The sequence below is a fragment of the Scyliorhinus canicula genome, chromosome 5 (genome assembly GCF_902713615.1).
Source record: "Scyliorhinus canicula chromosome 5, sScyCan1.1, whole genome shotgun sequence".
NCBI lineage: Eukaryota > Metazoa > Chordata > Chondrichthyes > Carcharhiniformes > Scyliorhinidae > Scyliorhinus > Scyliorhinus canicula.
Window position 1 is genome coordinate 98,735,382 of NC_052150.1, and position 26,963 is coordinate 98,762,344.

General features: G+C 47.8%; 1 protein-coding gene across 3 annotated transcripts in view; it reads right to left on the reverse strand.

Moving 5' to 3' along the window:
- abcb5 (ATP-binding cassette, sub-family B (MDR/TAP), member 5) overlaps positions 1 to 26,963 on the reverse strand; it is a 167,842-nt gene that overhangs the window by 1,872 nt on the left and 139,007 nt on the right. For 2 of the 3 annotated variants that reach the window (XM_038797446.1, XM_038797447.1), the window contains exons 22-28: positions 22,299 to 22,502; positions 20,163 to 20,263; positions 17,281 to 17,421; positions 14,662 to 14,818; positions 11,545 to 11,742; positions 7,304 to 7,510; positions 1,172 to 1,318 (exon numbers count right to left, since the gene is read on the reverse strand). In XM_038797446.1, the coding sequence (XP_038653374.1) occupies positions 1,172 to 1,318; positions 7,304 to 7,510; positions 11,545 to 11,742; positions 14,662 to 14,818; positions 17,281 to 17,421; positions 20,163 to 20,263; positions 22,299 to 22,502 (1,155 nt within the window). The remainder of the gene's footprint in view (positions 1 to 1,171; positions 1,319 to 7,303; positions 7,511 to 11,544; positions 11,743 to 14,661; positions 14,819 to 17,280; positions 17,422 to 20,162; positions 20,264 to 22,298; positions 22,503 to 26,963) is intronic. The other variant, XM_038797448.1, reaches the window with a different exon arrangement.

The window sequence follows — 26,963 nt, forward strand, 5'->3', positions numbered from 1 at the left end:
CTCTCTCTTCTTCCCCCCCACCCCACACAACACCGTGGCAACCACTAAGTAAAGTAGCAACACCCACACATATGGGGACCCCCCCCTCCCCCATGGCCCCCCCTCCCCCATGGGCCCCCCCTGGCATTGCCACCATGGCAGTGCCGTGGCAATGCCCTCTTCCCCCGGAAGATGAATACTTACCTTTGTGTCCTTGGCGGGGTCTCCTCGACTGCTTCACGTTTCCTCGTCAAGGGGGGGGGGAATCGTTCATTGGGGGATGTCTTATGGCAGGGAAGCACACTAATTATATTAAAATCTATTTAAATGGGGGCGAGAATGTCATTATGCCATTGGTGGGGGGTGGGCCATTTGGGAAATGAGATCTTGCCAACGCGAATCACACTTTCTGCTACTCTGGCAGTATTTTGGGCCCACATTGCTATTTACACTCATGGTGAACACAAGAACACAGGTCCAGACTGATGTAATGAAACTCTGTTCACTCTGCTGGCTGTTTCTGTTCTGGATAAGGGGACATATGAAAATAAAAACTTTCATTTATATATCGCCTTTCATGATCTCAGAATGCCCCAAAGCACATTGCTTTAATGTAGGAAACACAACATCCATTGCGCACAGCATGCTCCCACATTCAGGAATGCAATGTAAACAATGAGAACCCATATTTGCTAATAAAACCAATATATATTTCATTGTCACATAACATTAGCTGAAAGATTAACACTGCCATATCAGGTCTTTATACCATAGAAGAGATCCAAGGCTCCTGGGAATGGGATAATAAGGCTAAATAAACTTTTATCACGTGGCACACTTGTTAGCATTGCTGCCTCACAGCTCCAGGGTCCCAGGTTCAATGCTGGCCTCGGGTGACTGTGTGGAATTTGCACTTTCTCCCCGTGACTGCGTGGGTTTCCTCCGGGTGCTCCAATTTCCTCCCACAGTCCAAAGATGTGCCGGTTAGGTGAATTGGCCATGCTCAATTGCCCTTTAGTGTCTAAAAGGTTAGGTCTGGTTACAGGGATAGGGTGAAAGCCTGGGCTTAAGTAGGTTGCTCTGTCCAAGGGCCGGTGCAGACTCGATGGGCCGAATGACCTCCTTCTACATTGTAAATTATATAATGTCTAATATGAGTAAAATAATACAGTTGAAAAATTAGGATTAAAACCTTTTCACTTTCATTGTCCAGGGCAGATGTTGCTTCATCAAGGAGTAGGATCTTTGGCTTCCGTATAAGGGCTCGAGCAATGGCTACCCTCTGTTTTTGACCACCAGAAAGTTGCGCTCCTTTATCTCCTACTCGAGTATTGTACCCCTACACAAAAGGAGGCTGTTTAAATCAACACGGCAAAGGACAACTGCAAAGGACAACTGTACCAATCATTACTAACAGCAATCCCTATTGATGGTCAGAAGTTACTTAAAGATGAGAAAGGCTATTTGGTTCAACTTTACTCATTCATGCTACATTCCAACATTGCTGCTTCAATTGTTTCTTAAATGATTGCAGAATTTTTGGGTCTATCTGCAAGTGCATTCTACTCTTTTTGGGCGGAATTATCTGGTGCATCAGTTTCCCCTGGTAGCCCTCCATCGCTCTGTATGTTAGCAATGGACTGTTGACACAAGGTGTCAAGTTGCCAGTGACTGATGGATGGGTGGGAGGGCAGTGGGGAGTTGGGGTGGGTGGGACTGGGGTTTGAGAGGCCATGGGGGGGGGAGAGGGAAAACAAGAGAGGGCCCTCCAATGCACTTCGGAGCTGTAAAGGGGATCCCTCTCCCTGCCACCAGCCAGTATAAAGAGACCTGCTGGTTGGCCGTTTGGCCTGGGCCTTTCCTGCTGCATGTTAAGTGGCCACCCACACTGCAGGTGTAATTAGTGGGAGCAGGTGACTCCTACCATCAGACCTGTTAGCTGGGGAGTATTAAATCCAGCCCTTTGTGTGAAGAACTTCCTGATATCAGTCCTAAATTTACTAAAACCCTGAAGGAAGAGGACATTTTCCTTTTGGTCCATTTTCTGCAACAAGTCCACTTTCTGCAACAACTCCAGCAGCACATCCAAAAACCTGGGAACATGCTCTCTTGTTCATTGCACCCTTTTGGGCCTTCCTGAAGGTCTTCAGGTGTTGTTCAAGTAGTTGGATGGAAATTGTCCTATTGGACAGATGCCGCATGGGTTCATGAAGGGCAGGTCATGTCTAACTAATTGAGTGGAATTTTTTTGAGGACATTACCAGTGCAGTAGACAACAGGGGGCCAATAGATGTAGTATAGCTGGATTTCCAGAAAGCTTTTGACAAGGTGCCACACAAAAGGTTGCTGCATAAAATAAAGAGCATGGATAGAGGATTGGTTAATTAATAGAAAGCAAAGAGTGGGGATTAATGGGTGTTTCTCTGGTTGGCAATTAGTAACTAGTGGTGCCCCTCTGTGATCAATGTTGGGCCTGTAAACTGCCTGCCGAGCTCTGCATCGACATTTCTCGACCCCCAGGTGACCCTCATGGATCTGTCTGAGCACCATGTTTTGCATGCTTTGGGGAATGACGATTCTATCTAGTTTAAGAAGGATCCCCTCAACAACTGTCAGCTTGTCCTTAACGTTGAAGAACTGGAGGCACTGCCCCTTTTGCCAGCCATGGGCGAGGTGCTTCATCAGGCGCTACAGTTGGGGATCTTTGGCAGTTTCTTCACGTATTTGTATAACTCGTTCATCAGTGGCTGGGAGGTTTTCTGCACACAGCTGCACCTGTGCTTCAATGTGGCGAATGAAGTCACCCTGTTCACACAGCATGGTGATGGATTGGGATAGGGCATCCGCGACGATCAGCTCCTTACCCGGTGTGTAGACGAGTTTGAAGTCATATCGGCGGAGACAAAGAAGAATTCGCTGCAGCCGAGGTGTCATGTCATTTAAATCCTTTTGGGTTATGTGGACTAAAGACCTGTGGTCTGTTTCCACCGTGAACTTTGGCAGGCCATAAGCATAGTCATGAAACTTGACTATTCCTGTCAGGAGACCCAAGCATTCCTTTTCGATCTGAGCATACCGTTGTTCAGTCGGAGTCATGGCCCTGGAGGCGTATGCCACTGGAGCCCAGGACGAGGAGTCATCTCGCTGGAGGAGCACCGCCCCAATGCCATCCTGGCTTGCGTCTGTGGATATCTTGGTATCCTTGGCTGGGTCAAAGAATGCCAGTACTGGGGCTGTGGTGAGCTTTGCCTTCAGCTCAAGCCACTACGCATGATGTGCGGGAAGCCACTGGAACACTGTCGACTTTTTACGAGATGCCGGAGGGCTGTGGTGTGGGATGCCATGTTGGGAATGAATTTCCCGAGAATATTCACCATCCCGAGAAAACGGAGAACCACCTTTTTGTCTTCTGGGGTCTTCATGGCATTGATTGCCAGCACCTTGTCAGCGTCAGGTTGCACATCCTGCTGTGAAATGTGGTCACACAGAAACTTGATAGCGGACCTACCAAATGAGCATTTGGCCCCGTTGAGCTGGAGGCTGTTTTCATGTATCCTCTGGAAAACCTGTTTGAGGCGAGCGATGTGATCCTCGGACGTCATGGACCAGATGATCACGTCATCCACATAGACTCACACACCCTCGATGCCCTCCATCATTTGCTCCATTATGCAATGAAATACTTCGGAAGCTGATATGATATTAAAAGGCTTGCGGTTGTAGCAATACCTGCCGAACGAGTGTTAAACGTGCACAGCTTCCGACTGAACTCGTCCAGCTCTATCTGCCAGAACTCACGGGAGGCGTCCAGCTTGGTAAAGAATTTGGCATGAGCCATCTCACAGGTTAACTCTTCACGCTTTGGGATCGGGTAGTGCTCGCGCATGATGTTGCGATTCAGGTCTTTGGGATCAATGCAAATGCGGAGTTCACCAGAGGGCTTCTTGACGCAGATCATGGAGCTGACCCAGTCTGTTGGTTCCATGACCTTTGAGATGATCATGGAGCTCTCGTAGCTGCGTTTTGAGACGATCCTTGAGAGGAGCCGGCATCCGGCGCGGTGCATGGATGACTGGGGTGGCATTCGGTTTGAGCAATATCCTGTAACGATGTGGGAGCGTGCCCATTCCATCAAACATGTTGTAGTATTGCATGAGAATGTCGTCTGTCTCAGCCTGGAGATTTACAATAAGCGAGGCAGTCGCCGGTGTCGGGGACATGGCATGGACGCACTGGACCAGATTTAGGAGTTTGCATGCGTGAGTACCGAGCAGGGATGCCTTGTCAGGCCGGACGATCTCGAATCGTAACGTCACTTTGATTGCTTTGTGAGATACACCTAGCTGACACGATCCACTGGCAGCTGTGGCATTGCCATTGTAGTCAAGGAGCTGGCAGGCTGGTGGAAGAATGCTAGGTTGGTCTCGGATGCTATCGAGGTCCTACTGTGATATGAGGTTTGCAGATGCGCCAGTGTCCAATTTAAATCGGATGTGAGACTGGTTAACCGTGACGACAGCACACCACTCGTTGTCAGGATCCACAGTGAGGATTGAAAGGCGGTTTGCAGGCACGGTGGAGGCCAGCTCGCGCGTGGTGATTATGGCCACCCGGTATGGAGACTCGAGGCAGTCAGCATCGGGGTCCGTTGGGCTGTCGGGATCTGAATCCTGCATGCCTTGTTGTATGCAGCGGATACGTCTCGCTGCAGCTGGGATCGCTGGCTGTTGGTCGGTAGAGCGGACCTGGATAAGGCCATGTAATGCCCAGGCTTTCCACACTGTAGACATCGCCTTCCTATGGCTGGACATTGCCGCTTCAAATGGGCGGAGCCACAATTTGGACACGTCATGACGCTAACGTCAGCGCGTTCTGTGCGCCAACACGCATGCGCAGTGCGGTCGGCCGACTTTCGCACATGCGCATCGGGGTCTTCGGCCTCGTCGTCCACCTGGTCGTGGCGCGCATGCTTAGAGGCCTGGGAAAAGCGCGCGAAACGGCCACTCTCCTAGATGCTCAGGCCATGCATTTTTGCTATGGCCTAGTGGGAGACTAGTTTTGCATTTTCTGCCGCCCTGATGCGGGAGTAAAAATGCCTGGCAAGCTCATGGACAACGCACGTTTCGATGGTGACGGAGAGCATCAACTGTTTGATTTTGAGGAGCTGCTCCTGCAGGGAGTCGGACTGGACCCCGAAAATGATATGATCCCGGATTATGGAATCATCCGTCGAGTCATAATTACATGACTGCGCTAGGATGTGGAGACGGGTCAAGAAGGACTGAAAAGGTTCGTCCTTACCCTGAAGTCTCTGTTGGAAGATGTACCGTTCAAAGCTCTCATTCACTTCAATGTCGCAGTGGCTGTCGAATTTCAGCAGAACCGTCTTGAACTTCGTCTTGTCTTCGCCATCGGCAAACGTGAGCGAGTTATAGATGTGGATGGCGTGGTCCCCTGCAGTCGACAGGAACAGCGCGATCTTTCGGGCATCCGATGCTGCCTCGAGGTCGGAGGCCTCGATATAGAGGAGGAACTTCTGTTTGAAGACTTTCCAGTTGGCGCCGAGGTTGCCAGAGATCCGGAGTTGCGGAGGAGGCTGGATCTTTTCCATGCCGCTAGGTGGCTGCTTGCTGGTCATTGCAGATTCACTCGAGGTAGGTTCGTTAGAGTTAATATCTCTCTGGTACCATGATGTATTATCTGTGCTGGTCTAACATCGACTGCAACTGGATGCAGTAAAACGAGAAACAGGCTTCCGACACAGGAGATGGTCCAACACTGTTTTATTGAACCTGGTGATTGCTGTACATAATCTGCTGTGGGTTGACACTCTATTAACCAAACTGGTAACATCCTACTGGCTTGACCAGACTAACTCTCTATCACATGGTGATGATGTTCATTGGTCTGTGCACTGCGACTATCTCCCTGGCCGTGTCCTGTGAGAGAGGGAGAGCCTTAATGCCCTGTGGGCTTTATAGTGGTGGTGTCCTGTCTGGTGATTGGTTGTTCTGTGTCGTGTGTGTTCATTGGTTATCCTGTGTGTCAATCGCTGCCTGTCTGCATCTAATGATATACGAGTGGATATTATGACAATATGTATCAATTTGCAGTTAGCTGTCAGTTACCACCGTGTTGGTGGACAATTAAACAGTTCACTGGAGGAGGTTCCACCAATATCCTCATCCTTAATCCTGGAGGAGCCCTGCACATCAGTACAAAAGATAAGGCTGAAGCATTCACAACAATCTTCAGCCAGAAGGCCAAAAGATGTAGGAGCAGAAGTAGGTAATTTGGCCCATCGAGTCTGCTCTGCCACTCAATAAGATCATCATTCACCTGATATAATCCACAACTTCACTTTTCTGCCTTATCCTCATAGGATTCCCTTACTGATTAAAAATCAGTATATGAGACCAAGTGCTGAGTGGATGATGCATCTTGGCCTCCTCAGGAGATCTCCAGCCTCACAATGTTCAGTCAATTTGATTCACTCTACGCGATATCAAGAAATGGCTGCATACTGCTATGAGCACTGACAATATTTCAGCAATAGTATTGAAGACTTGTGCTCCAAAACTTGCCACGCCCCGGGTCACGTTGTTCCAATACAACTGGCATCTACCGGCAATGGGGGTATGTCCTGCACATAAGAAACAGGATGAATCCAACCCGGTGAATTATCGCCCCATCAGTCGACTCTTGATCATCAGTAAAGTGATGGAAGGGATCATCAACAGTATTATCGAGCAGCACTTGCTTAGCAATAGCCTGCTCACTGACGCTCAGTTTGGGTTCTGCAAAGCTACAACTGACAACGATCACAATGAATTAAATAAAGAATCAAAACTTCACCAGTTAGCTTTCAGAGAAGAAATGGAATACTGTTTCTGGCTTAAAGGTCTTTGTCTGTTGTTTTAATTATGTTCGGAACTCACCCTTTATAAAATTATAAACAGACTGGTTAGTGGTATTAAACAACATCATTTCAATACTTTGGCATTCAAATTATTAAATATCTAGTTGTATTTGTTGGTGTGCAAATTTCTGAATAGTCAGTTATGTGCAAATATATTAAAATATTATGGACTATTATGAACATTAATTAAGGAGAGCAGTAAAGTGGGCCGGACTTTTCCAGCCCCTTGGCTGTGTGTTTTCTCCTGGCGGAGGCAGATTGCCATTGGCTGCTGGCAGGATCTTCTGCACCCGCTGAAGTCTGCGGTGTTTTGTATGGCCCACCCAGCCCGTCACCGGGGAACCCACCATTGGGAGTGGTCTTTGGTGGGACCAATACATCCTGCTGGTGGGTCCACTGACTTACATTAGGTAGACTTGTTATGAAACTGTGAATATTTGCTGCTTTTGCTGCTTCTTCAATCTCTTGTTGAGTTATAGCTTTGCTGTTGTCACCATATTCTATATTTTCAGCAATGCTACAGTCAAAGAGCATGGGCTCCTGGGACACGATTCCCATTTGATGCCTGAACCACGACAAGTGGAGACCTCTTATATCTTTCCCATCTGCCAACTGAAAAAGATAAAAGGATGTAGTGAGCGCTAACAACAATCATATATCCGGAAGAAATGCATGACAGGCTTTCTTGTGTACTATATATATTTTGATATGAACACTAGCATTATTATTTTTTTTAGTTTTAGAGTGCCCAATTCATTTTTTCCAATTAAGGGACAATTTAGTGTGGTCAATCCACCTAACCTGTACATCTTTAGGTTGTAGGGTCGAAACCCACGCAAACACAGGGAGAATGTGCAAACTCCACACGGACGGTGACCCAGAGCCGGGATCGAACTGGGACCTCGGCGCCGTGAGGGAACACGTCTCTTCTAGCCAGTATCAGTGCCCCCTCCGTCGGTCCAACTCACACCCCCCATCTGAGAGATACTCTGTTATGAGGTCAACAAATGGCCTCCCTCAAAATCCCCCCTATCATGGTCATGCCACTCAATTGCCCCCATTTCATGGCCATGCCGCCTTTCAGGCCCCAGCTTTTGGTACCCTGGCAGTGCCAACCTGGCATTGGCACAATGGTGCTGCCGTGGTGCGAGGAACCCTGACCACCCCAGGGCAGAGTCCCCCGTCATGGCCATCACGTCTGGTCTCCAGTGACTAAGACCAGTAATGGCTCCCGCTGGACTCGTGCTGCACCTGCAGGAGTGGAGAATCCCAGGAGTCGAGATAGACAGGCTTGAAAGAGGCTAAGCATATTTAAATGCATACTTATTATTGAATCTGTGGTAGGCAGAAGGCATAGACAAAAGTAGAAATTTCAGAACGAGGTTTATTTTGACACAATTACAATACTTCACCCCTCGAAAGGTCTCCTCCCCCGACCTGCAGCTAGGCCGAGCTTTTTGTACAACTGGGGCTCTCCTTTTTGTCATGTGAGAGTACCGTTCTAAGAAATGGGTGTTTAAAAAATGTACCTTTAAGAAATGGGTGTTTTATCAGTGATGTCAGAGTGTGGGTGGAGCTGGGCTGCCTGTCAGCTTTTTACTTGCGTTTTAGGCAGTTTGCTGCAGGCTGTGTTTCAGTTTCGTTTTCAGAGCTGGATAGCTGCAGTCACAGCCAGAAGGGGTATTAGTCTCTCTCTCTCTGTAATCTAAAAACTGTAAATTGATCCTTTGGTGATTTAAAACTAATAACTGCTCTCAGTAGTGACTTTACCCTGATGTGCTTCTGTTTAAATGTTTTGTTTTGTTTAGTTTAGTTTAGTTTTGTTTAAGGACAGCTTAAGGATTACTTAGTGTTGTATTCTTTGGGGGTTGTATTTGAATTAATGATTTCTAAGGTGTTCACTGTATGTTTTAAAAAGGTTAATTTGAGTTTTTAGAACAAACATTGTTTTGCTTTAAAAAATCTGCTGTACCACACCTGTAGAGTGGGCCCTGTGCTCCCCATACCATAGTCTACTAAAAGTTGTGGGTCAGATGAACTCCATGATACACTTTGGCGTTCTCTAAGCCCTGGCCCATAACATTTTAAAGGGGAAACCCCGCCCACTTAAAGGGAATACCTCTTTGCCTTAAAGGGGAAGTTCATATTTTGGGGAGGTCACGGGAAATCATAAAGTCCTGATCTTGGGACCTTCACTGGGGTTATAACACCTTAAATGTGCTCATCTGGTTCACACCTAGCAGCGAGGGTATTGTTTCTGGCGCCGCGGGTCAGAAACATCGCGTTTCATTCGGCGCCCAGCACAATCCTCGGTTGGGGGCTCTCCGGCTATTTTCCAGGAAAGCGGGAGATTTGCCGGGCACAATGAAGGTGGGGAATCGCCCTCAATGTTACTGTTTCTTACTTTTATGAACTTTGTAAATTCTACTTAAATTGTTGAAGAAATAAAAATATGTTTTGAATTGATTTGAAGATGTAGATAAAAGGGAAAGGTTGGATATCTTGGTCAGTTAATATCAAGAATGGAAGCTGCGACATTGTGCAGATGTCCCCCATCTGGTGACCAAGTCCTATGGTGGGGTAGGGACAGGGGTTGTTTCCTGTTGTGGAGGATGGTGGGAAACGATGCCATATTCTTTGGCCCAACCTAATTAATTATGCAACCCAGGGTTTAGCACATATCCTGTGCTGGGCAGGCCTGGTGGCACGTAATCTGCCATTATATCAGGACACCATATGGAAAAGGCAGCAACATCACTGACCCATTGTTGAAGAAAAGGGATGGAGCTGCTGAGAATGAAGTTAGATGTCTGGGAACACTTTTGAGGCTGGAAAATGAACATGCCGAATGACAATGAATCTGGAAAATCTGCCTGTAGAGTTGAATGGCTCGGCTTTGTGTGTGTGTCTGGGGCTGATGCAGCCAAACGTGTACAGGGCCCATCTTATAAAGTCTAGGGTGTGCCAGCTGTTCGAGGGGGTGGAGGATGTCTGTGGGTGATTTGGGAGGGGCCCCGCGAACCATGTACATGTGTCTTGGTCCTGCCCGAAACTGGAAAGGTTTTGGAGGGTGGTTTTCAGCACTATTTCAGGGGTTCTACATGTGGATCCCAGTCTCCAGAAGCCATATTTGGGGAGTTGGACTGGCCAGAGTTGCAGGCGCGTGCGGGGAAAGATGTCTTCGCATTCACCACGCTGATGGCTCATCGGCGGGTCTTGTTGGGGTGGAGGCCAGCTGCTCCACCCTGTGCCTTGGCTCGGCGAGGGGACCTGTTGGAGTTTTTGGCCTTGGAGAAAGTGAAATTCGCTCAAGAGGGGGGACGAGTGATGGGTTCTACAATAGTTGATGTTTATTAATTTTGCATTTTGGAGAGTTGGTTACCATTGACTGCTGGGGAGGGGCAGGGCAGAGTGAGGGGGCTGTGGGGTTTAATATGTAGAGGGGGGAAGTTGTGTTTGACCCCCAGGGTCCGGGCCTCCACACAGTTCTTTGAGGGCAACCCGTGGCATCGTTCAGGTCAATCCTGACATCTGCATGCCACATTGTTCTTGTTTGGGCCGGTCTGTTTTCCTGTTTTCCTGTTGGAGTTGCAAAGAATTTGGAATGGGTGGAAAGTTCTGGTCAGACCCTCATCTGCATTTCATTTACAGGATGCAAATCAGTTGGGGTTTGTTCAATTTTCATTTTGGAGAGGGAGGGGGCTGGGGTTTAATATGTAGAGGGGGGAAGTTGTGTTTGTTGTGAATTGGAAAAATGCTGAAAATTTGGAATACAGATACTTAAAAAAAACAAAGATGCGCCTATAGATCCTTCCCCCCAGCCCCCTTTGACTGCTGAGGGAGAGGCGGGGCAGAGGGAGGGAGGAGGGGGCTGGGGGATTTTATGTGTTTGGTGGGGGTGGGGTTCTGTTTGTTGTAAATTGGAAAAATATTGAAAATTTGGAATAAAGATACTTTCAAAAAAGTAAAGATCCTCCAGCCTCCAGTGGGCTTCCCAATCTCCCATTGCAGGCAACAATGGAAGGTACCCTGGGGAATTCACACCAGTATCACCACTCCAACCCTCCTTGCCCACCATTGAGCCCGCCATCGAGGCCACTGGGAATTCCACCCAGCAAAAGTTTGGATTTTCACTGCTATTTTTAGAAGAATAATTAGGATATGGGTGACAATATTTCAGTGAAAACAGAGAGATTATGAAGCAATGGTTGTATTCTTATTATTACCCACATCAGGGAGCTGGTACATGAGGAAAGTTGACAGCAAAAGCTACTGACAGCAAAGATAAGGTGGCTGAGAAGAGAATTGGGAGTATGCAAGAATCAACAAATGATATTCTAAGCATGCAGCCCGGACATAGATCAGCACTTGTAAATATTATTCAAGAATAGTGATTTAAAGAATGGCAACAGATAGGATATATATATTTTGTGGACCTACACACAGAGGTACATGGAATTAGCAGTGGAAGCACTGAATAGACAAGGTCAAGAATGGCTCATCACAGAAAGGGGCACAGATGACAGAAGCGGCAAGAGCAGTTCAGAAACAATAACAATGGAGTGAGTTTACTCGACCTCCATTGTTGCTGCTGAGCTAATGGGTAGGCATTTAAGTTGAAATGAGTTTTATAAATTGACTCTTACCACTTGTCCATCAATAGCTTCATAAAATCTCTCAAGTAACTGAACAGATGTGCTCTTTCCACACCCACTGCTTCCAACAAGTGCCAGGGTTTGCCCTTTGTTAACTTTGACATTAAGACCTTTTAGGACCTGTATGTCTGGCCGTGTGGGATACATAAATTTCACATTGCGCAGTTCAATGTTCCCTTCAAAGTTGCTCTACAACGACAAAGGTTGAAATAGTTACGAGAGTGAAATAGAGAAGATATGCAGAACAAGACTAGTTATTACACTGCTGAAATTACTAAATGAACAAAGTTGCTTCGATTCTTCAAGTTTATTGCACATTTAATTATTCTCTTACATAAGACACAGGTTTTGGTTACAAAAACAAAACTCTGTACTCTGAAATCTGAAATAAAATCGCAAAATGCTGGAAATACTGAGCAGGTAAGGTAGCATCTGTGGAGAGAAATTAATGTTAATGTTCGAGGACTATGGCCTTTCATCAAAACTAAGAAAAGTTAAAAGTAGGATTTGAGCAAATACAAGGGAAGGGTAGAAAGAAGAACAAAAATGGGAAGCCTGTGATACGACAGAGTACAGGAGAGATTAAAAGGACAAAATGTTTCATGGTTAAAAAAAGAGCCAAAGAAACAAAACGTGTCTAGATGAGGTGTGAATGGCAGGATCAGTCATATGAATGTAAAGGAATTAAGAAAGAATCAAGTGGCAAAACTGAACAAATAATGAAAAAGATATAATAGGGGCATAGGGTATATTCTAAACATTTTGAACACAGCAATGGGTGCGATCCTCCTGAAAGGTGACTAAGTGCTCCCACCAGCAGAAAAACCTGCGTGGTTCCAACTGGCACTGGCACTGACCCTGACCTGCCATGCTTAGGTGCTTGGAAATTATTTTATGAAAATCAACTTTTCCATGGAATTCTATGGCGCACCTGGGTCCGCATTTCAACTGAGAGGAGCAGGACTTAATCTTGCTGACAGGCTCCCCCCACATCATTTCACCCCACACTCTCCCAATCTCGCCCTTCCCCCACTTGAGAACAAAGAGGCAGCCTCATTTTTAAAAAAGCTATGGCTAGGAAAACACCAGATACCCTGAGTTAATGGATCCCTGCAGAGCTATAAAAGTAAACAATCTGATTCTCCCCTTTGAAATTGCCACAACTTGTCAATCAAAAACATTTCAGGGGCAATGGAGTGTGAAATTGAATGTAACCTATGCAGTTCAAAGCTTTCAGCATTCTAGTCATACACACAGACTTCTAACTTTAAAGGGCAATGAAATTGACTGTGTGAAAATGACTTCAAAGATTTCCACCATTTTATCCTCATCTCAGACCCTCAGACTTGGCATACTGACAGACTATTTAAAGGGTTTAGTGGTACAAATAAAAGAATTTTCACTTTATTATGCAAAAGTTTTCATTTTTACATACTGACTGACTCATTAATGGATTTAAAGGCTGCAGATGAAGAGAAGAGCCAAATAAGCCCCACCACAGGGAAGACTGTCGACCTGAAACCCTCCAGCCCACCACAAGCCCATATAATCCCCACCTCCCATGAAGGACCCACCTCAGCATCCTGGCGGCAATTTTTGGGAGGTCCTTATTACCCCTCAGACTGCAAGCCACCAGGTCCATGTTCCTCAATACTTGCACCAATTCACACCAGTGGGATTTTCAGCTATGGGAGGGGCACTGTAATATCCCAGCTGGTAAGTGAATGGTGGGTCCCACTCATCAATGAGATGTAGAATAGCTCTAATGAGCTCTTTGCGTTGTCCTGCAAAGTCGGGCTGGAACGTTGGGAAATCCGCTATGGCTGGCAGGGCAGGCACGGGAAACTCGCAACAGGTCTGCTGCCTAGTGTGAGTCTTGATGTTGGCCTGATGGCTATTCTGTGGCCAATTCTAATCCTGCTTGCGGACGGATCTGGAGGATCACCACAAATATTGGGTTCAGAAAGCCATAATGTTCCCAGTTGGAAAATGAGCATTGCGTTTCAATTAGAACACTACAGCAGGCCAAAGGCTGAAAGGTCAGTGTGGGGGCAGAGCAGAGGAATGACAAATAACATGAAGCTCAGGGTCATACTTGGGACTGAACAGCAGTGTTCTGCAAACCAGCCATCCCAGTCTGTGTTTGGACTTCCCAACGGAGAGGAGAAGACTCCATGAACAGTGAAGGCAGTAAACTAAATTGGAAAATGTACAAGTAAATCACTGCTTTATTTGGAAGGAATGTTTGGGATCTTAGATAGTGAGAAGGAAGGAGGCAATTGTTGCATCTCCTATGTTTGCCATGGAAAGGTGTTGGCGGTGAGAATAGTGTGGACCAGGGTGTCAGGGGTCCCTGTGGATTGCTGAAAGGAAAGGACTGGGGAAGATGTGTTTGGTAATGGCATCATTCCAGAGGTGGCAGAATTGGAGGATGATCTTTGTATCCAGAAGCACGGTGGCATAGTGGTTAGCACTGCAGCTTCACAGCGCCAGGGACCCAAGTTCAATTCTCACCTTGAGTGACTGTCTGTGTGGAGTTTGCACTTTCTCCCCGTGTCTGCGTGGGTTTCCTCCGTGGGTGGGGTGGTCTTTAGGGGGGCGGGGTTGATGCAGACCCGATGGGCCAAATGGCCTCTTTATGTACTGTTGGATTCTTTGATGATAATTCTATGAAGCTGATGAGCTGGAAGTTGAGAGGAATGTGATCGCTCACAGGTTTCTGGGCAGAGGCACAGGGAATAGGTCATTCATGGTTGAAGGTCCTGACAAGCATTCTGGGGAGAATCCTCGGTTGAGGGAAAAATAATGCAATTCAGAAGCAATGTAGTATTGCTTAAACATATACAACAGAGGCAGAAAAGCTTGGAGAATGGAATAGAGTCCTCACAGGAAGCTGATGTGAGGAAGTGGAATCAAATTATCTGTGTGTGTCAATGGGTTTGCAGTAAATGTTAGCTGATAGCCAAATTTTATTGAGTTGTGATGGAAAAATTCCAAGATTACATCATGAGATCATGCAAATTAATTAGCGCTCATTCAGCACACGTTAATGCAATGTTCTGTATATAAATAAACACAGAAACATACATATAACTTCTTTCTACTTACCAGTTTTTCTCCCTCTTCACTGTAACTATCAATTAGTGGCTTCCTTTGTAGAAGTTGCATTATTTTTTGTGCAGAAATTTTAGCTTTGGTATAGTCTGGTGCAAAAGATGATGTTTGTCCAATATTCATAGCAGCAAATACGATGACAGCAAAAACCCTGACGACATGAAAAAGGGATAAAATGTTATGCTTTCCCAAAACACAGATAAAGCATGGTCATAATTAAATAGTTAGACTGATTCTAAACTAAACTAAATTCCAGTAGGAATGCTGCCAGGAGAAGATACGTCTGATTGCTAAGTAGTGAGTGTTCACAAATGAGAATCACTTGTTGGGCCAGAAATCCAACCACTTGCACCAGACCAGTACCTGACTTTTTTTTAGAAAATATTTTATTAAGGCATTTATCATTTTAACAATTTTAAACATCAGGTTCAATAAGAACAAAACAATATAACCAACACTGCCCCCCCTCCCCCACTAACAAACCCCAGCAAACATGGCTTACATAAACAGGACCTCCTTCCCCAGCCTCCCTTCCACTGGAATTCCTAACCTTACTCAAACCCCCGCCTCCTTCCCCCCCCCCCCGCCGCTGACCTTAATTTTTCTCGAAGAAATTGATGAATGGCTGCCACCTCCGGGTGAACACTTGCAGCGATCTCCTCAAGGTGAACTTAATTTTCTCCAGTCTGAGAAATCCCGCCATGTCACTAACCCATACACCCGATTTTGGGATCTCCAAGTCCCTCCACCCTAGCAGGATCCGTCTCCGGTCCACCAGGGAGGCAAAGGCCAGGGCATCGGCCTCTCGCAGCCCCTGGGTTCCCAGATCTTCCGGCACACCAAAGATCGGCACCTCTGGACTCGGTACCACCCTCACTTTTCAATACCTTTGACATAACGTCAGCAAACTCCTCAGTCTCAGACAGGCCCAAAACATATGGACATGGTTTGTGGGACCCCTCCACACAGCGCCCACACCTATCCTCCATCCCCTCAAATAATCTGCTCATCCGGGCCACCGTCATGTGCGGACTAGTACCTGAGTTAAAGTAATGGAAAAGCAGATTCATAACTTGTCAAACTCAGGATTGGTTGAAGCACACAGGCTTCAAGAGCTCACAAGATATTTCTGAAACATTTTCAATTGAAAAGATTTAAAAATATTTTCTCAGATTTTAGGCTCGCCTGAGGAAGGGTTCTGTAAGTGTAAGTTTTATTATTCAGCTTGAGCTTTTCCCAAGAGATTTTGTCACCTCCAACCATGCCATCCAATCAAAAAGCCTCTTTTTTTAATCTCCATTGCCCCAGAGCACATCGCTATGGCAACACTGAGAGTTACCATTGCATTGTTCCGAAGAAGAGTCTGGCATCAAAAAATTGGGCGGGGGTCCACTCCTGTTTTTGGCAGGCGGGATTGGCAGCAGGGACAAAGAATCAAGGGGGTGTCCCAAATCGGCTTTCCCAATGATGGGATTTCCCCACTTGATTGGCCCCGCATCCCAACAATAAAGTAATGGGGTTCCGGCCAAGCAATGATGGAATTCCATTTAAATACATTTGCATACACTTAACAGGCCTCCCTGGTGAATCATTCCGCCAAGTAGGGGGGCAGGGATGGGCAGCGGCGGCGGGCGGGGGTCGTTTGGGGCGGAGGGGGGTGGTCGTCATGTACTTGGGCTGGTTCCCTATCGACGGACTCCTGTGTCCATGGGGTGGTGTTGACCGGGGACATCTGGGGCGGGATTCTCCGACTCCCCGCCGGGGACCAATGGGCTGAGCGGCCGCCGGTTTCTGGCCAGTGCCGCCGGCTTGGATTGGACATGGTCCTACACGGCGGGAGTTGACTGGTAGGCCGGCTGGTGCGGTCCTCGGGGGGGCATGGGGGATCCGGCCCCGGGGGGTGCCCCCACGGTGGCTTGGTCCATGATTGGGGCCCACCGATCTGCAGGTGGGCATGTGCCATGTGGGCACTCCTTGCTTCCGCGCCGGCCCCTGTAGGGCTCCACCATGGCCAGCGTGGAGAAGACACACCCATAAAGACTCGATGGGCCGAATGGCCTCCTTCTGCACTGTAAATTCTATGTAATCTATGTAAACCACGCCGGTGATTCTGTGCATGCGCTAACTCGCACAGTCCCTTTGGCGCTGGCTGACACGGCACCATCCCCTCCAGCGCCGGCCTAGCCCCCGGAGAATTCCGCAACTTCTGGTTGACCCGGAGTGGTTCGGGCTGTTCTTGGAGCTGTGTCAGGCCAATTCGTCGATTGCGGTTAATCCAGCCCTCGATTCCCTGCAGGAAGTTCCCTGGCGGGATTCTCTCAGCCTGTGAACATATATGCTAAGTCCTGCTTCAAAATAATCCTTCATATATTTTTGGTATCACTATGAACGAAACTCTCTCTTGACAATATTGCAAAAATTATCTAAAGTTTCTGAGTCACCATATGTAATGTTCTGGGATTGAAGGTGACCAAACCTAAGGCTTGTTTCGTTATCCTGGCCTAGGATTGTTTTGTTAATTCTATTCAGGCACTGCAAAATTCTATTTAAACACTGCCACAGCAGCGGTATTCTATTGTTTAGATCATGGGTATATTTTTAAAAATAACTTACAAGAACACATCTTCAAAAACCATAAAGCAATTTACAATGAGCCATGCACCAAATCGGAAGATCGCAGCATTGACAAAAAATGGAATACTTTGTGCCAAACCACAGCTGAAGCCATAGAAGGGGACTTTTGAGAGGGAGGTCCTGCAAAAGAAAATCATAAAATAATTCAGTAAAATGTGGCATTTCAACCACTGTACAAACTACTGAAAATATCTCCCTTGGCTAATTCAACATATTCACAGTATTTTTTTAAAAAATGAGTAAATGTTCAAAAAACTCTATATCATTTCATTTATTACAATTGTAAAGGTTATGACAGAAAACAAGAGAAAGCTTGGCCATTGTCCATGAGAATAGTACTTTTATCTTGGCGCAAAAAGAAAAAACGTGTGATGGGTAGATTATTCCTTCACCCTGATATTAGTTGCTTCGTAAAGGGTGGAAAATGTCAATTGAGCAGGTTGCAGGTACTCTCGATCTATGAATCCCTCTTTCTATAGATCTGTAATGATCGGGTATTTTGTCTCTGATCAAATAATGTCCATTGTGGACACTCTCTGGACATAAAGAAAATGTAATTTTCATGTATTTCAAGTTAAAGTTATTAACAAGTCTTAATGGTTTAGACCATAAGACCATAAGACATAGGAGTGGAAGTAAGGCCATTCGGCCCATCGAGTCCACTCCACCATTCAATCATGGTTGATTTCAACTCCATTTACCCGCTCTCTCCCCATAGCCCTTAATTCCTCGAGAAATCAAGAATTTATCAATTTCTGTCTTAAAGACACTCAATGTCCCGGCCTCCACCGCCCTCTGTGGCAATGAATTCCACAGACCTACCACTCTCTGGCTGAAGAAATTTCTCCTCATCTCTGTTCTAAAGTGACTCCCTTTTATTCTAAGGCTGTGCCCCCGCATCCTAGTCTCCTCTGCTAATGGAAACAACTTCCCTACGTCCATCCTATCCAAGCCATTCATTATCTTGTACGTTTCTATTAGATCTCCCCTCAACCTCCTAAACTCCAATGAATATAATCCCACGATCCTCAGACGTTCATCGTATGTTAGGCCTACCATTCCTGGGATCATCCGTGTGAATCTCCGCTGGACCTGCTCCAGGGCCAGTATGTCCTTCCTGAGGTATGGGGCCCAAAATTGCTCACAGTATTCTAAATGGGGCCTAACTAGTGCTTTATAAAGCCTCAGAAGTACATCCCTGCTTTTATATTCCAAGCCTCTTGAGATAGAGGCTTGGAATAGAGGCTTGATTAAGAATTATCCACCAATTAGATGAATGTGCTTGGAATAATCCATTCCAAATCTGATAAACCTGCTCGTGAGAAATGGATGTTGCTTGGGTTCTATGGCTTGGACTTTGGGTTCTTGGTTTACCTATGGCTAGAGTGTGCATGCAAAAGGACAGACAGCAGCTGATTTATTTCTATTGTTACTGAAGGATATATTTCTGTAGTGTGGAGTCCTGCCATGCATCATGTAATCAAATTAAAAAAGAATGTTTAAGGCAACAGGAAAGAAAGAGGATCTGCAGCTCCCAGTATTGATACATATGGATATGAGAATTGGGAGCAGGAATAGACCACTCAGCCCCCTTCACTGCCATTCATTAAGATCTGATCAGATTTTAACGTCAACTCCACATTCCTGCCTACCCCCGGTTACCTTTCATCCCCTTCATCACCCAAGATAGCAACAACAGAATAAAAATAACATTTGATGATGCTAACAGAATTGTGTAATTGAAGCATGTTATGACCAAAACAAAAACTATTATTACAGCTAGCAAGAAGAGTAAGAAGTGTGGCAACTACCCCATTAGAGCTCCCATCAACCTGCAGGCCAGTGACCTGACTGGAAGCTGCCCAAACATAGAACATAGAACAGTACATAGAACAGTACAGCACAGAACAGGCCCTTCGGCCCTCGATGTTGTGCCGAGCAATGATCACCCTACTTAAACCCACGTAATCCGTATACCCGTAACCCAACAATCCCCCCATTAACCTTACACTACGGGCAATTTAGCATGGCCAATCCACCTAACCCGCACATCTTTGGACTGTGGGAGGAAACCGGAGCACCCGGAGGAAACCCACGCACACACGGGGAGGACGTGCAGACTCCACACAGACAGTGACCCAGCCGGGAATCGAACCTGGGACCCTGGAGCTGTGAAGCATTGATGCTAACCACCATGCTACCGTGAGGCCCCAATATCCAATAGGGGAAGACAATTTATTTACCAACAATCTAAGGTGACTTTCTAAACCAGAGGCTGGCTGGGAGCTATCAATCTTTTAAAATAAAAGCAATTAAAATGAGCCTGCAGGTCATACTGAGGAAGTGAACAAACGAATATGATGGACAGTAGGACCCTGAGGGTAATGAGTTCACAGACCGAGAACAAAGGGATGAGCACAGCATGGCTAGGAAGGGGGAGGGGAGCTTTGCCTCGTGGAGAGAATAGTGAAAAGGATGCTGGGTAACAAGAGGCCAGGATTGGGAAAATGCGAAGTGAGCCAATCAGGCTATATGGCCAGGTCAGAAGGTGTATACATTGGCCTATGGGAAGCTTGTATGCGAATCTTGATGTGATTCAATCAATATGTGCTGTGATTTCTTTGTCTTAGCTCTCAGTAACTTTTAGGAACTCTAGAAGACAGCTGTTTCTAATGTCCCACGAGTGAGTCAGCCTTGCAAGCTGGTGGAAATAAAACAATAATTGATACCTGCTAATCCATCTCAGATTTTATTGAGTCCAGACTGGCAACAAAGAATCAGGAATTAACAATAATATTTTCAAACATTGATCGTAAATAACGTCCATATGATACAAAATTAGCAATTTGATTTAACTGCACCTGTAGGGTTTATCTACATTTCCCAGATATCTCTCATAAAAAGCATCTTCTCTTGTTAAAGATACAATGGTTCTTATATTCTCTACAGCTTCTGTTGAAATCTGAGTTGAAAGTGAGAGAATCACAAAGATTACTGTTTCATACAATGACTGTCAGATATAAAGGGAACATGAAACAACAGATGAAATCTAATACATGCACTTGAATCATTGAAAAAAGAATGTTACACTTTAATAAGTCTACCTGATATCCAAAGCTATGTTATGTTTCATAAAATCTATGCATAGAATCAAAGAATCCCTACTGTGCAGAAGGAGGTCATTCTCCCCACCGAGTCTGCATGGACTCTCAGAAAGAGCACCCTAATACGGCTCACTCCCTACCCTATCCCTGTAACCACGTGTATTGTTCATGGCCAACCCACCTAACCCGCATATCTTTGGACAGTGGGAGGAAACCAGAGCCTCCCAGAGGAAACCCACATAGACATGGGGAGAATGTTCAAATGCCACAGAGTCACCCAAGACCATTTTAGCCCAGATGGCTGGACAGCTGGTTTGCGGCACAATGGCAAATTGGTTAGCACTGCTGCCTCACAGCTCCTGGTACCCAGGTTCAATTCCGGCCTCGGGTGACTGTCTCTGTGGAGTTTGCACATTCCCCACGTGTCTGCGTGGGTTTCCTCCGGGTGCTCCGGTTTCCTCCCACAGTCCAAAGTTGTGCAGGTTAGGTGGATTGGCAATGCTAAATTGTCCCTAGTGGGGTTACTGGGATAGGGTGGGGAATTGGGCCTAGCTAGGGTGCTCTTTCAGAGTGCCGTTGCAGACCTGATGGACCGAATGGCCACCTTCTACACCACAGGGATTCTATGATGCAGAGCAAGACCAACAGCGCTGGTTCAATGCCCGTACAGACTGAGGTTATTTATGAAAGCCCTGCCTTCTCAACCTTGGCCCTCAACAGAGGTGTGGTGATCCTCCGGTTATACCACCACCAGTCCGCTCTCTCCCTCAAAGGGGAAAGCAGCCTATGGTTATCTTGGACGATGGTGACTTTACTTTGCTTTGACAAGGGGTCATCTGAACTTGAAACGTTAGCTCTTTTCTCTCCCTACAGATGCTGCCAGACCTGCTGAGATTTTCCAGCATTTTCTCTTTGGTTTCAGATTCCAGCATCTGCAGTAATTTTCTTTTATCCAGTGACTTTACTTTATCCTGACTGGTACCGAGAAGATTTCTCTTTCTCATTTTTTGACTGTGAGTTGCTTATCTCAGTTAGATTGGGCATTGAACAGGTGCAAAGTACATAATAAAAGTCGAGAAGAGAGCACTTATAAGCGGCAGATCTCTTTTTGTGCATCTTGTGAGCAGCTATATAGTTGCAGACAATATACTACTGTATTTTTTCCTATAGCCGATTATAAACAGTGCAAATATGCTAGCTACTGAGACAGATTTTTAAAGCTATATCCGCAGGATCTTCAGGATGTAGATTTGTTTTTCAGTTGAAAAGAATACTCAATTGCAGCTCTGAAGGCCAACAAATAGATTACTGTATATTCTAATTTATTGTAAGTAAGGAAATTTAAATGCTGATTTCCATGCACACGTTCACACCCTAGCCCTGTACACATTAGGAATCGCAACCCATGATTTTCTACTTTTAATTTTAATGGGCAGGAAACATTAGGGATTGTGATCTTACACTCCATATTCTACACTAGGAATGTGCGTTTGGAAAATCAACTCTTAAATATGTTCAATCTCATTGCTGCATTATGAATGAACAGAAATTTCAATACATTGCCAAATCACTGACAATGGTGAGTAGATTGACTCTGTTGTTTGTGTACTGATCCCATAAGCCCTTTCTTGAGGAAGATGCTTCTAATTTTATTCTGGGTAAATTTTCCATCTGCCCTTTTGACGGATAAGAAATATTGGAGGTAATTTTGACTCCAGTTAATAGTGTATAATAGATGATATCGGCTCGGCTGTTGGTTAAACAGTTATCTTGATTTTCTTTCCATTGGCTGAGCCATCACACTTTTTACATTATTGTCTGAAGTTACTGCCTGCATCAGAAAAAATATCCCATGGGGCATTGAGGAAATCCAGTTCTCCAGTAAGTTCTCACCTTTCCGGATGTTTCAAGAGATTTATTGTCCTTAGACGCATGCCCCAAAGTGGATCTCATTGCAATAATATTGGCACCAATAAGAAATGGGATACAGGCTAGGACAATAAAAGTTAACTGCCAGCCAAAAATGAATGAGAGGACAATAGCAGCTCCCAAGGTGCAGGCATTCATTGTCATCAAACCTAGTCGTGTTCCAGTGGCCTGGAGGAAAAAACATTCACTGATTAAATGCAACATTTAAAAGACATTTCTGGTTTATAAATTTAGCAGCAAATAAGACGTTGAACTAATCCACACACCAACTAAATAATCAAATGATCACATTGCTTCTTGGGCTCATTAAAAAGCAAGGTTTTTTGTGAGCAATGCACATATAACACAGTGAACACCATTTTTGCAGACGTTTTGCCTGGAGATAAGCACTTCCCTTGTAATATAAAATAGCCTACTTAGCCAATTGTATTTTTATTCTTGTTGTCACAAGTACATGTAAAGCTAAAACATCATGCCACAAGCAGATGTTCATGATTTTGCTGTCAGGTTATAGCTACAGCATATTAGATAACCGATCAGGCCTAGACTTCAGGCCACATGACCCTGCTGCTAACCTACCCAAGTCTCCTGAAGTATCTCGCAATAGTTGCGGTATGCTCATAGGGTAGAATCCACTGCTCATTGGTTTACCATCATTAAGATTAAGTAAAATTCTATGGTCTATCAGTTTGTACTCTGTTTCAATCACAGCAGTGGAGTACATGGAAAATTATTTTTGCAGGGATCAGCCAAACAGTATAAAATCAGGAGGAAGCAGCCTCTGGCAATGCGGTGGGGATGGGGCGGGGGGGGGGGGGGGGGGGGGGGGGGGCGTGGAATCAGCAAAGAAAAGGTTTGCAGGTTTTTCTATGGCTTGATTAATAGCAGAAATAAAGTCAAGAAGAGAGGAACTGTTGGTTGACAGAGATAAGGAAAGAAGGCATTTCAAACATTATGGAGGCAAATGGCAGGGACAGTGAGTTGAAACTCCACTCCAACACCTCATGAGTTCCCACATTGTGCAGGATAAAATTTTATGATGTATGGGTTGCCCAAAGTACGTGAAGTATGCTCTCAGAGACTTTTACAGAATTTACAATGCAGAAGGCGGCCATTCGGCCCATCGAGTCTGCACCAGCCCTTGGAAAGAGCACCCTACCCAAGCCCCACACCATCACTCTACCCCCATTACCCCACCCAACATTTTTGGACACTAAGGGCAATTTAGCATCGCCAATCCACCTAACCTGCACATCTTTGGACTGTGTGAGGAAACCGGAGCACCCAGGGGAAACCCATGCAGACACGGGGAGAACGTGCAGACTCTGCACAGACAGTGACCCAGTGGGGAATCAAACCTGGAACCCTGGAGCTGTGAAGCAACTGTGCTAACCACTATGCTACCGTGCTGCCCTATGCTCATCATGCAAGAGTAATAAATATATAGGGTGGATTTTTTAAAAAAGTAACGAAGCGTCAGGTTCTGACTGAAAACCACAACACAGCCAGATTGAACAAATCAAAAAAGGTACAGACGTACACGTTCCTAAACCGAGGCGGTTGAGAAAAATTAGGGGCAGAATTCTCCGATCTTCCTCCGGGTCGGAGAATCGCCGCAGTGCCGCACGGATCTCATGATGCCGCTACGACGCAGGGACGTCATTCTCCAATGCGTGGCAAAACGGGCATGGCGCCCGGCCGCTCGGAGAATTGCCGAAACAGTTGCAGCGGCGATTGTCCGCTGGAGCATGGATTCTTCGGGCTGGATGGGCCGAAGTCCCGCCGGCGTGATTAGATGTCTCACCGGGGACGTTCTAACATGGTATAAAGGGCTGACGCTGCGGGAGGAGGTGGATGACAGTGTGGAACAGGCCCCGGAGGGGGGGGTATTGGTTGGCGGCGTTGGGGGTGGGGAGCCCAGGAGGGGGAGCGGCACAGCCATGTTTGCGGGCGGTGTGGGGGAGGCTGCTGGGGGTGGGGGGTTCCACACATCCGGGGGTGCTGGTGGGGGGGGGGGGCACGCATCCAGGGGTGGGGAAGGAGCGGTGAGGGCGACAAAGGCTGCGGGCGGCCGCAGCCCACCACGGCAGGGCGGATCCAACGGCCAGACCCATGATGGCAGACACGCGGCTGTCCACCCAACCCGTTCGCTTTGGGGCGCTGGCGGCCTGGCCATCCTGATGTGTGCCAGACACCCGCACACCCCCCTCCACTAATCTGGTGACACCCACCAGCGAATATGTCTGGGCCGGCACATACGGGAGCCCCACAGTGTGGGCACTGGCAACAGACGGTGGCCTTGGCAGAGGGGATGGCCGACAGGTCTCGGGGACCGAGGGGGCAAAGGTGGGGCATGTTATGGGCCAGGGTTTAGAGAACCCCGAAGTGTATCATGGAGTTCACCTGACCAACAACTTTTAATAGATTGTGGTATGGGGAGCACACAGCCCACTCTACAGGTGTGGTACAGCAGAAATGGAAAAATATTTTTTAAAAAGAAACAATGTTTATTCTATGAACTCAAGTTAACCTTTTTATAACATACAGGGCAGCCATCTCACCAACCATCAATTAAAATACAACCCCCAGTGTCTACCTTTCTGGCCTTACGGGCCCTATGACAACGTCTTGGTGTTCCCCCAGACGGTACAGTAGAACAGGAGGTGGACTCCTGTGATTCCTGCCCTGTGACTAGGGTCCCCTTTGGTGGCCATTTCGTGGGGCGGCCCGGCCTGGATGGGCCAGGCTGCACCTCGTGCAATTTGGATGGCGTGGTGCCACCCTGTTCTGCCCGCTGCCCACTAGATGCGCCAGGGACGGGGTTGGGAGGGGGGAGAGTCCAAGGTGGCGCGGCGGTCCAGCACCCACCCCACTGCAGGGGGAGCCGGAACGGGCCCCAGCAACACCTCCTCCCCCCTCGGGGTGCCCGGTGGCCCCCGGGGCTCTCCATGGGATGGAGGTGCGAGCGAATCCAGCACCCATGGCACCGCCATCAGCTGGCGCTGCCAGTCCTGGAGGCCCCCGCTGGTACTGACCAGGGTCTGGACATTTGCAGTCATGGAGCTCAGGGAGTTCGCCATCCCTGTCTGGCTGTGTACAACGCCGTTATCACCCGGGCAATGGCACTGATGCTCTCAGCGATAGCCTGCTGGGACTGGGCCATGGCTGCCTGTGAGACGGTAGCCCTTCCTGGGCTGCGGACGACACGTGCAGAGATAGCCCCGGGCCCGGCAACCTCAGTCACATGCCCGTCACCGTCACCACCATTGTCTCCACGCAGACGCCACCCGTGCGGTGTTGGCCTGTGTGGCACTCATGACCGGCACCATTTCCTGCTCCTGGATGCAGATGCACTCCTGCACTTACGTCTGCAGGTGCTGGAAACCGGCCGGCACACTATCACGTCCCTGGGTCCCTGACTGCATCGGGTCTATGGGTAGGCGGCAGAATTCCAGGAACCCTGGGTCCTTATGAGCAGCAGGAGTTGCCGGAGCTGGGCTGCCCTCCGACCGTCCGGCCCCACAGTTGCTCCTACCTCCACCTGCTCTACCGGATCAGCTGTGTGGTGCGCACAAGTTAGTATCCCAGAGGCCTCATCATTAAAATGGCCAACCGAGGTGAGAGTATCTGCGGTGGCGGAGGGTGCGGAGCTGTGACGCAACCTCGTTGCCTTCATCGGACCTGTGGTCGGGGGTATCCTGGAGTGCAATGTCCCGTATGTTCGTCCCCTCCGTGGTGGTGTTGTGTTGTGTTCTTTCATGTCTGTCTGTCCCCTGTGTCCTGTGTCGTCCTGTCATGCCTCTCTGTGCCCTGTGTGCTTGTGTCCTGTGTCGTTGCGTCGTGCCTGTCTGTCCCCCGTGTGCTGGTGTCCTGGGTCATGATGTCATGACTGGGCTGGAGGGCTGTTATTGGAGCTGCCCTCCCATCGCTGATAGAGTCCCTGTGTGCTGGCTGTCCAGGCGCTGGCAGGGCGCCGTGTAAGCCTGATGCACCCGATTGATCTGCTTCGGCTGTCCGTCCAGGCGCTGCATGCCGGCCGTGTCTGCCAGCTGCTCCGGGTCGGTCACCACGTCGCCCTGCGACACACAATACACCATCATGGTCAGGCAGGTAGAGAAGGGTGGGGGTCACGGTACGGGGGTGAGGCGGATATGCTGAGCGGACAGTGCTGAGGGGAGAGTCCTGAGTGGAGAGGGCTGAGGGGAGAGTGTGCTGGTGGGGGAGGGGAGGGGGGGAGGGCTGGGGGGACAGTGCGCTGGGGAGGGGAGGGCTGGGGGGAGAGTGCGCTGGTGGGGGAGGGGAGGGGGGGAGGGCTGGGGGGACAGTGCGCTGGGGAGGGGAGGGCTGGGGGGAGAGTGCGCTGGTGGGGAGGGCTGGGGGAGAGTGTACTGGGGGGGAGGGCTGGGGGAGAGGGCGCCGGCAGGAGGGTTGGGGGAAGAGTGCGCTAGGGAAGTGTGCGCTAGGGGGGGAGGGGTGGGGGAGGGCTGGGGTGGAGTGCGCTGGGGTAAGAGTGCGCTGGGGGGAAGGCTGGGGGGAGAATGTGCTGGGGGGTGGGCTGGGGGGGGAGATTGCGCTCGGGAGGGAGGGTTGGGGGGAGAGTGCGCTGCGGGGAGGGCTGTGGGGGGAGTG